Source organism: Barbus barbus, assembly GCF_936440315.1.
Source record: "Barbus barbus genome assembly, chromosome: 24".
In the NCBI taxonomy this organism is placed as follows: domain Eukaryota; kingdom Metazoa; phylum Chordata; class Actinopteri; order Cypriniformes; family Cyprinidae; genus Barbus; species Barbus barbus.
In genome coordinates, this window is record NC_136752.1 from 11,874,048 (window position 1) to 11,885,092 (window position 11,045).

An 11,045-nucleotide genomic window follows, 5' to 3' on the forward strand; every position below is an offset into this window, starting at 1 on the left:
AGTGAGTAAAAACTGACTTTTAAAGGAAATGTTAAAAATTCTGTCAGTGTCCAAATTGACTCTTATTTGGTTTCCAAATGTTCCTTCTCCATTTTTAACTTCTCATTCAGTCACTTGTTAATTTTCTCTGTAATCCATTAATTTTTTCCCGTTTCCCTCCTGCTGTTGGGCCTGATTCCATCCAGTCTGAAAGCTTTCTCTGCACGCCGTTGCATAGCAACACTCATTCATGGCAGAGGAAGTCCCTCACGTGAGGGAATTGCGTCACACATGTTGATCTCAAACTCTTTTTATAGAAACCCTCACGTGAGCTTGTGCTTTTCTCCCTTTTGCGTTCATTCGGTCTCATCCACCCTGTTCCCGTCTCAGCCACGCATGCACTTTAAACTGAATGAAAAGCTTTCGTTAACAAAGCAATTTCCTCTGCTGGAGCAGTTCCCTTAAGCTTTCAGAATGTATGAAACTTATGCTTTTTGTCAATTAGGAAACTCAGGAAATGGTGCTTCTGAAGTTCAAGCCTGACATTCCTCCACCTGTAAGCAAGCCCTCACTGGAACAGCTTTCCCACCTCATAAAGACCTGTCTCCACTACCCAGAGTCTTATGATCATCCCTTCCCACAAAAGAGGTAAAGTGCACGCAAACAAACACTTTTGAAAAGCTCAGAGACCTGAATCGATTTGCCGAAATCCGCTGACTGTGTTTCCAAGGTGATCAGACTCGCATAGATGCACACTAATGTTCTCATGCCCAGTGACGCCCACAGGAGCGCTTGTCTGGCCTAGTTCTGGCCTAGTTCTGCAGTGATTTGGCCTAGTAGGAGTGTCCGCATGAAAGATGGAGATAAACTGGACCGGGTCGAGCTGATGCGCACTCCAAGCGCTCAGTCATCACTCATAGCCTTGGGTTTGTGCGAATGTGCTCTCAGAAATTTGTTTGTTCTGTGAGGAACAAAGGCTGGCAACAGCTAGAAAACTCACTGAAATGCGAAACTGTTCAAAGAGCCCACAAGCAACAATCACAAACCCCTTTAAAGTCGTCATGAAATAGAAATTCTCCCTATTTTCGAAATCCATTGTTATTGATCTTATTGCAAAAGATTCATCCATGTTTCATTTTTTGACCTAGTAATGTTTAATCTGTTCCTGTGAAAACAGCAGATTGATGTATGCCACACTTTTCCAATCATTCAGTCAGCTTAAACTTCGCTCCTTTCTTACAGTCAACCTCAAAATCGCATTCAGATTTGCCTCCATCCAATCAACAACCGACAGATACAACCAAGCCCCTCCCTACATTTTTACACTTTGCTTAAATTTACATCAATACAGTAGAAAAGATGTTATTACTTGTTACATTGCAACTTGAAACACTACCTGCGTTTCCATTACTCTTCAAATTGCAAAAATTTAATTTGCGAATTGAAAATATGCCCAATGAAAACAAGTACATTTCGACAAAAAATTGCAAAAACGTTTTTATGCTCACATGATTTTTTTAGGCAATTTGAAAAAGGAATATATTTTGCAAAACTGCAATGGAAAAAAGTTTTTTTTTGGATTTACAGTTCACCTGGGCCCGGTTTTTCAAAAGTAATCCACTAGGATTTTGGATAACGGATTGGATCAAATCTTGAAAATGGGTTTTTCAAAAGAAAAAACGGATTACATAATCGGATTAGATCACGTAATCCAATCTTGGTTTTGATCCGGATCAAACCTTTAGTTTGGGTTTTTCAGAATTTATTTGTAGGATTTGGATCACTTTGATCCAAAAAATCTGGATTAAACTGATCCCATCAGAAGTGTGGATTCAGCGTGGATTTCATGCCCAAAATGTAATGAAAACTTTAAAAATGTATCAAATAATACTATATTTGGATCATGCAGTATCTTACAAGATATCCTATTTATTCATAAGGTTTTAATTTGATTTGTTCATCCGTCAGGCTACAGTGATTAGGTAGGCTTTAACGTATTCAGCCTTTCAGTATAGGCCTACAGCAAAGTAGAAAGAGTTTGGCCTCATAAAATAATCCCCCAAACAGCTGTCAAAATTGACCAAAAACAATCAATTTTATTCTGTCACTAATTGATATATATATTCATCACAATCGAAAATATTTTTGTTTTTAGAATATTTATTAGTGATGCGTGCAATGATGACAGAATAACCAAAAAAATGCAAAGAATGGCAATCACTGATTTTTGAAATCCAAAACAAATCCAAATCAGAAATAGTGTCTAACTATTGCGTCCCTTGTTGCTCTTTACATATCTATAGTTCTACATTGTGATTTCCTATCCTGTTTGAGCACTGGTTATCCAGATTTGGTGATCCTGAAAAGTTCCTATCCGGATCAGATTGATCCAATCCGATGTTGCTTTGAAAAACTGGCTCAAAAGTAAAATGGATTACGTGATCACGGATCGCAAAAAAAAGGATTACTAAATCCGGATCAATTTTATCCGGATTAAACCTTTTGAAAAACCGGGCCCTGGTGTACATAAGTCACATGATCATTCTTTAATGTACTATAAACCTCTAAAAAACACCTTATATGTGGCCGCTCTCAAGTATAAGGAGTTTCCTTGCCATTAATGCTTGGAGAACCCCCTATTTGCACTGCACATGTCTGTTGCGCATTATGGCTCCGACACAGACACCAGAGCTGATCACGTCCACGAGTTGCAGTGACTCATCGTGAGAGGGAAATATCACGTTTATAAAATATCACAAAAGTTTGGTGCAAATCTGTAATGGAAAAGCAGCTACTTATGCAAGAAATCAGCATTTACCAAGAAAAGAAAAAAAATGAAAAGTAATAACCTCAAAACATAAAGGTCTAGTTAAAAGGCCATTTAAGGAATGCCATCATAAGTGACCCTAACAAACTGTCCTAATCAGACTTGACAAACTGTTACATGCTAAAAGTTATTGTCTGTTGTGTTTTTATCCTAACTGAGCACTAGCTAAAAAAAAAAAAAAAAACTGTTAAAATAAAATTTAAATTTAATAGTAACTTAAATACTTTAAATAAGTTGCGATGAAACCAAAGTAGAGACAGATCTTTTCTTCTGTGCATTTATATAGCGCTTTTATTGTGTATTGCCATACACCCAAAGCGCTTTACCATCATGTGGGGGTCTCTCCTCAACCACCACCAGTGTGCAGCATCCACTTGGATGATGCGACGGCAGCCACAGTACAACGGCGCCAGTGCGCTCACCACACACCAGCTACAGGTGGAGAGGAGAGTGTGATAGAGCCAATCAAATGGATGGGGATTACTAGGAGGCCATGATTGATAAGGGCCAGTGGAGGGAATTTGGCCAGGACACCAAACTAAAATTATACTAAACTAAAATTATAGAAGTCTAACATGCATCACCAGAGGTCTGTTGTGACATTTTGATTAAATGTTACAACGTCAAAGAAAGAAAGAAACATACATGAATGAGTTATGAAAAATAAGATGTACAACAGGCATTTACAATGGGGTTTATTTTAATTTTAATGGCAACTTTAAATGGTTAAAGTAGTTGCTTTATTATTATTTTTTTTTTATTATTTTAGGATAGTGGAGTGAGGGGACAGAAATGAAAACCTATAACCGGGTCAAACACATCTTACTGTGCAACAGCACAGCCATACAGAACTTAAATTTGCTGGGAAATTGAACCAAACATCTTGTAGCATGATGAGATGAATGTTCCAGAGTCAGGGGTTTAGTCCATCCATATTTGTGCTTCAGGAAAAATGACTTAGTTGCTGCACACCAGTATGGGATTAACAGATGTTATGAGACCCATTGATCAAAGTAATATCCAAATGAAAGTCAAGAGTGCTATATTTTACATCACAAAATTGAATAAAAATTGAATAATCAATTTTGTCTGGCTTGAAAACTTGGGCACAAGTACTGATGTTTTTGTGGAGGATGCACATAGCATTGCGTCAAAGAGGAAAAATTTCAAGAATTAGACCTACATCTGAACTCCATGTCTAAAGGTTTTTTTTCCTTCTCTTCTCTAGTTTATGTATGGTTCCAGTCACCCTGACATTGTCCAACTGTTCCATGGCTCAGGTAGATGTCATTGTTGATCTGCGGCATAAAACGACCAGGTACATCTAAGTTTTTCCTGATCCCAAAAACTTCACAATAAGGAAAGCTTTTGTACTTTAAAGCCATCTCACGCTCTTGTTGTCTGTCTTTGCAGCCCAGAGTCACTGGAAGTGCATGGTTCTTTTAGCTGGCTGGGCCAGACACAATATAAGTTGCAGCTCCAGGCTCAAGAGGTGTACAGGCTTTCCTTGAAAGCTTGTTTCTTCCAGGCTGGAGTTTATAATTTGGGCACACCCCGTGTCTTCGCCAAGTTGGCACAGACCAGTGCTATGTGTGAGACCAGCCAGCAGAGCGCCATGCCTGCCCTCATTATCATCAACAGCGTTTGAGTAACTCCGCAACGACGATCCAATCTTTCTTCAAAGTTCTTGGCCCACCTAAATAAATGAAATGGTCTGGACTCCAAGATGTTTCTACTTGTTGCTAAAACAAAATCTAATTGAGAGAGATAAGTAATTAAAAAGACTTGAACACACGTTTCAACTTAACACTGCATCTGATGTGCTTGTATGGTCTGCAATGGTGAGCTAAACACAAACAGACTTTAGATGTTTTGTCTTAAATGCACCTGAGGTGTGATTGGATCTGGGTTTTTTCTTCTCCATGTTAATTTATCTCTCATGTCAGCCATGTATCTTTTGAAGATTTTTGCTTTTGTTTTATGAAATATTTTGGTTTTAGAACTAATTTTTTCAAGATCCCAAACATGTGGTAATGTAAATGGCTATGCATCTCTGCCTCATACTGCCCTGCTGGCTGTCTCATGGTTGTCCACTATGCTCTGTTGCCACAGTAACACACACAAAAAAAACTTCATCTTGAAACCAGAAGATGAAGCACAACACTGTAACCTGATGAGCTGCGATTGATCTCATTGCAGCTGTTGAAAGGACAACATATTCTGCCTTATTCAGTCAGGCTGCAAATGTGGTGTTAAGTGGAACTTAATATCACCTTGTGAGAAGCCAGTGGAATCGGTGAAGTCCAACGAGGAGCCATCTTAATGTTCGTGACCCAGTAAGGAAATGGCAGAATCCATGTTGCCCAGTCAAACAGCATAGACTTTTAAGGACCTGTCAGGACACCAAAAATGGTAGAAGTCAGTCTGAGGGCATATTTTTGTTTGTGCATCTTTGTGTAGGTGGGTTGTGCTGTTTTCTCTGGAAATTTTTAATTTTCTACAAACCAAGCATCTTCTCCCACCACCTCAGCTCTCATTATGCCATCTCCACTACTATGACCATACTGTTATTTAAATGTATCTACATGACAGCTTTTCTGAAAAAAAAAAAAAATGTATTATATTTATAACAAATTACTGTACATAGAATAAAATGTAACCAATAACCAAGAACCCAGCTGCCTGTTGCCTTCTTAGTTGGTTGGTTTATTTTAGAAATGTAATGTGCTGTATTGATTTAAGTACCATCTACCAATCGCAACACACAACTTTGTTCTCTAATACGCAGTCCCTGGGAAGCATGGAATTGAACATGCTGTGGTAAATGATGAATGTGAGGCTTGTTTTTAATAGTAGTAATTTTCTAAACTAGCTGGAGAGCTCAACATTCTTCAACATCATTCTGTTGATGTTGGCAGCTGAACCATCAGTGAAAGGAATGTGATGAATTTCACAGCAACAGACATAACTGTGCACCCGCCGCATATTTGATGTTTTTTCATACTTCTCACAAAATAATGTTTTATCTGGTTTTTTTTTTTTTATTACTATTTCAAAATCTCAAGCTTTTTATCATGGTGTTTTAATAATAATGCTCTGAAATTATCAACTGAGGTTTGGACCCCCCCACCCCACCCCCCTTTGATTGTGATAATCTGGAGTTATTACCTGTGAAATAAAACAGCATTTACATGAACATAAATATTCTGATAATAATCACAATTTGGTGATATCCTGTGTATGTGAGCATCATTAGCCTGCATTACCCACATCAACCTAAATGCCATAAACCAACATTTTGGTTTCTTGAAATCTGAATTCGGCAGCTGGTATTTGCTTGTATTAATCAGAATTTTGTTAAAATAATACATAAAAACATTTTATGTATTATTTTAGATTAGATACCATGTCCAAATGAAGGTCAGTCAAGATTATATTATTTGTGAAAATTAAATTACTTAAACATTTTTGATTGTTTAATCAAATCAGTAACTAATTACTGTTAACTGTAAAAGTATTCTTAATAAGTACTAAAAAATAATCCTTAAATTATGTCCATGTAATCTCACAGTAGCAAACACAGGTGTATTTATTTTTTATTTATTTTGTTTGTGGTTTTTCAGCAGTATAATGCACATAATCCAAACATAATTCTAATTTCTCTCCTGTTTTTATCGTAGCCTACTATTCTTTTTCTGTCCCTTCAGGTGCAAATCGACTCGCTCATACATTTTTAATCTTACTTTGCTCCAAATTCAGTAAATTGCTTTTTTTATATGTTGAAAGAGCGCTCGTGTTCAGAAACGCAGTAAGATTCAGTGATTTCCATTTTTTGACTAGTAATTGAAAGTCAGTCTGTCTTCATTTAGAATTAAACCTGTAAAATACAGCAACAATAACGTTTTATACCTTTAAACTCATTGTGGGATTAAGCAGGTTGAAGCTCTGATCCTGAATGGTTCAAGATGTTTTATTCATTAAATGCTAAATCCTCTTTTTTCCCTTTGCCTCTCCCTTCCCCTATGCCTTTCCTTTCTTTCCTGTTCTCTCGTCCTTCTTTTCATCTCAGTTGCTTTTTTTTAAGGAGTCTTAAGCACTAATCATTTTGCATTTGAACATTTTGCTGAAACTGCTGTCCCAGTACGAGAATCCGGATCTAATGTAATGTATGTGTAAAGGCACGAAAGGCTGCATTACAATAACGCGCTCTGTCGTCAAAGGTCGACGTATTTCCAAACTCACCGTTGCGCGCATCAGGCGTTCAGTAGCCTACAACTGTTTTTTTTTTTTAATGGAAAAGGGAGGGTGGGGGGGATGAGAGTCATTCACAACTCGCTGTCAACCACTGGTGATCATCTGCACGTGCATTTGCGCACAGTCTTGCGCAAAAACTCTGATCACCACCGGAAGGTCTCGTTTTTGGTCTCCCACGCGCAAGCACTTGACTGCGCGTGCCACCGCGATGTGGGTCCGAACCGCGGAGCTTTGACGGATGATCACGGATAAAGCGGACAGGAACCCCTTCGGCTTCCCGAGGACAGGCGAGGCTTACGGCTGTCATGGTAGGAGGGTGATGTTGGAGATGTTGGGTGGAAGAGATCAGTCAGGGTTGTTTGAACCCACTTGGCATTAAGGTTTTCTTTTCGTTTGTTTAAGTGGTGAGATCGAATGTCTCCAAGCGAGCAGGTGCATGTGGATAAATGGCGCGTAAAGAGGGCAGGTGTGTGGACACGAGAGTTTGGTGCCGATGAGACGCGCGCCTGTCTTGCGATTATGCGCTTTTCTCTTCAATGTCGGTTTCTTGCAGTGACATTCGTCATGCATAAACCCCATCCACTTGTTGATTGTTTGTAATCCAGCTTGGAAACTCATCCAGCGTTTTCTCAGGCTTTGGTCTTATAGTGAATGAAAGAAGCTGAAGTCGTGTGCGCTTATTGGCTGGGGGTTGCTTTTAATATCTGTATCTCAGTGTTATTTTGAGCTGTATTTTTCAATCTTTAATAATTAATTTCCATGTTTGTCCGCTACAAATGAATGTCGTTTATAAGTCTGCAACTTATTGCCAAACTGTGTAAATTAATGCGAAACACAAAGAGTGCTGTTACAATCTCCACTACTTGTGTGTGGTCTGTAACACCAGTTAAAACATAGACAATTTACCATTTTTACATTACTTTATTATGGTAATCAAATGCACTTATTTTAGAAAGATTATGACTTTGCTCAGCTCATTTTATTTTGATTCCAAATAGTAAACAAAAACTCTAACAGCAATAGCTATACTTAACCCCATTTTGGGACACATCTGTAGTCAGAAATGAGCTAAACTTAAATAATAAATCTGTGACATAAATCTCACAAAACCTTTGTGAGATTTGCAGAACATTTCTGCATTTATAAAAATGATTTATACTTCATTTTTAAAACTGCAGAAATTTTCTGTTAGATTTATAACTAACTGTATTTGAAAACAATAGCATGTGTGAGTCTATTTACTTATTCATGTTTTGTGGCCATATTTGTGCCCAGAAGTGAGTTATACAGTAGATGACAAAACCTCACTCTGAAGGCATCCTCATTTGTAAAAAACTGTATGGAATGTCCCCGTTTAGATAGATTTAAGTGTGTGTGTGTGTGTGCGTGTGCGTGTGCGCGCGTGTGTGTGCGTGTGCGCGCGCGCGTGTGTGTGTGCGTGTTTGTGTGGTTTATGAGGACACAAATTTGTATAATGACATGGGTATGACAGAGGTATTACAATATGAAGGTGGTTTATGAGGACACTGCCTATGTCCCCGTAATTCAAAAGGCTTAAAAAACGTACTAAATGGTGTTTTTTTTGAAAATCTAAAAATGCACAAAGTCTCCTGTGAGGACTAAGTTTAGGTGTAGGGTTGGTGTAGGGCAGTAGCACACACAGTTTGTTCAGTATAAAAACCATTACGCCTATGGAGAGTCCCCATAAACCACAAAAACCATCGTGTGTGTGTGTTTTAGACTTTTTTTTTTTCATTCTGTAAACTCGTTGTGAATCCAGTAGAAGTGCATAGTACAAAGTCTTACAACTTCCCATGATTGTACCAAGATATTTATAAAATGAGTTTAACATGTAGATAAAAAGCCTGTGTGGATGTTAACCATCATAGATGAACCTGCTGATTCAGATGAAACCAGTTGTCATTTAACATCAATTAATAAGACCTCAAATTGTAGGCCAGATGTGAAAGTTTACTTCACTTTTATAATTTAAAATCCTTTATTTTTTACAGAGTTCTGTCACCTCAGCTGGATGGTGGTCATGTGTGATAGTGATTTCTCTCCGGCTGTAGCTCATTTCATGTTACAACCCACTCTGTTACAACACTTCCTTCCACTGCAGTCAAACTTTTCCTTAACAGATTTTAACCATGTTACTGAAACAGAGACAGCAAAACATACTGACATCATTTTTGTTATTACATTGCTTATATTAATATTTAAAATATCCCATTAATCCGAGAAATACCTCTTTATTTATTGCATACTCCCACACCTTTTTTTCACCAAAATTGGAGGTTTTACTAGTGCATTTACTGAAGTTCATTAATAACAGTGTCTTGCTATGCCTGAGGACAGAGTCCGGAGTGTCTTGTGGTTCTCAGATTCAGCAACCATAAATAGAGAGGTCTGGCAAGGATGCATAATGCTTTCTTTCCTCCTTCACCCGTCCCTGACTGCAGCCCCTCCTGCTATTAATATAGTAAATTGACATACATTCTTATAGTGCTTTAACAGTTCACCCTATTACTTAAGAAGTATAGTACACTGATGCATTAATGAAAATGCCATAAACTGGGGCACAAAAACAGACAGGAAAGCAAATAACATTTTAAAACTGTCTGTGGACAGTTAATGCAGTCAGTTTGTTATTTTAAACAGGAATGTTTATGACATCTGATCCAGGCTGTTGCTGGACACTTTTCGTATCTGCTGTTATTGTACTTAAATGAAACTTTGATGCTTGATTGTATCTGTGGTCTGAGCAGTGACAATGACTGACATTCCAATAAGCGGTAGGTTTTGTAGCTCATTCTAAAGCAAAAATCTTCAGTATTTCAAGACAAGGCCACCTTAGTCCTTACAGAGACAGACCAGAAACCTTTTGTTACATATTACATCAACTGAGCGTATGATTGATTTCACATTACAGTTATGATGCTTACATTGCAAAGCATTCGTTAATGCTGTTAAACTTTATGTACTACATTTTAATGTGGGTTGGTCAGGACAATGACACATTTAACTCAACTTTTAGTTGATAACTTTAGCTGTAGCTAAGGTAGTACTGACTTAAGCTTGTCTATCACCTGTTTTCATTTTCCCGCAAAAAATAATTGGAGGTCAAACAGCAATTGGCACACCCCCTGCTGAAGAAAGAATGGAGTTACACTTTTCCCCCAAAATAAAAGCTTGAGGATATTTTGACTGTTTAGTTACATTTTTGGTTACTCCTACATTGTCTTTCTGCATTAAAATGTCAATTATGACATTTTTTCAAATGAAAACCATCCAACAAATCACATACTTTATATTTTTAATAATAATTATTAATATAATTATTAAATAATAATAATTATTATTAAATTCAGATATTTTGGCTTCCTAAAAACATCAATGTGAATGCAGACTGAGACACAATCACAGCTAAAAAGGGGGTTGAGTCCACTTTAATTCCCAGGTAGAAGTCAATACAAAGACCTTTTTCCTTTTACTCTGTTCAGTTTGATCGGATGTCTCTTAATTTAGTCCCTAAACTGATATTTAAATGTAAAATGTACACAATTTTACTTACTGAAACCTGAGGAGGTCCGAGGCCCACTCACCATAGCCTCATCATGTGGGAAACACTGGCTGACCTTCTATCTATATATTATGCATTTTGTGGTAAGTCATACTGATATCATATGACTTCCACAAGGCTTATTTACTGCTTGTTTTTCCTCATTAATAAACCCTGAGAGTATGTCCTCAGAAGTTTATGATCTCATGGTAAATTCAGAGAGATCTGAGGTGAAGTGTTCTCGTTTTATTAGCAGACTGAGTACTGCACATGACAACAGTACAAACACAAATGACAAATGCAGATGGATTTTGATTCAGTGCTGGTGACTGATATAAATGCATGTCCCGTAGACTAATATAAATGCATGTCCCGTAGACTCTACGGGACATGCATTTATATCAGTCACCAGCACTGAATCAA

At 37.6% G+C, this 11,045-nt stretch overlaps 1 protein-coding gene across 2 annotated transcripts in view; it reads left to right on the forward strand.

Moving 5' to 3' along the window:
• Positions 1-5,474, forward strand: part of LOC306844003 (trafficking protein particle complex subunit 8-like) — a 54,998-nt gene extending 49,524 nt beyond the window's left edge. For both annotated transcript variants that reach the window (XM_079375794.1, XM_079375795.1), the window contains 3 exons: positions 485-627; positions 4,035-4,124; positions 4,220-5,474. In XM_079375794.1, the coding sequence (XP_079231920.1) occupies positions 485-627; positions 4,035-4,124; positions 4,220-4,454 (468 nt within the window). In that variant the 3' untranslated portion in view covers positions 4,455-5,474. The remainder of the gene's footprint in view (positions 1-484; positions 628-4,034; positions 4,125-4,219) is intronic.
• The last annotated feature ends 5,571 nt before the right edge of the window (positions 5,475-11,045 follow it).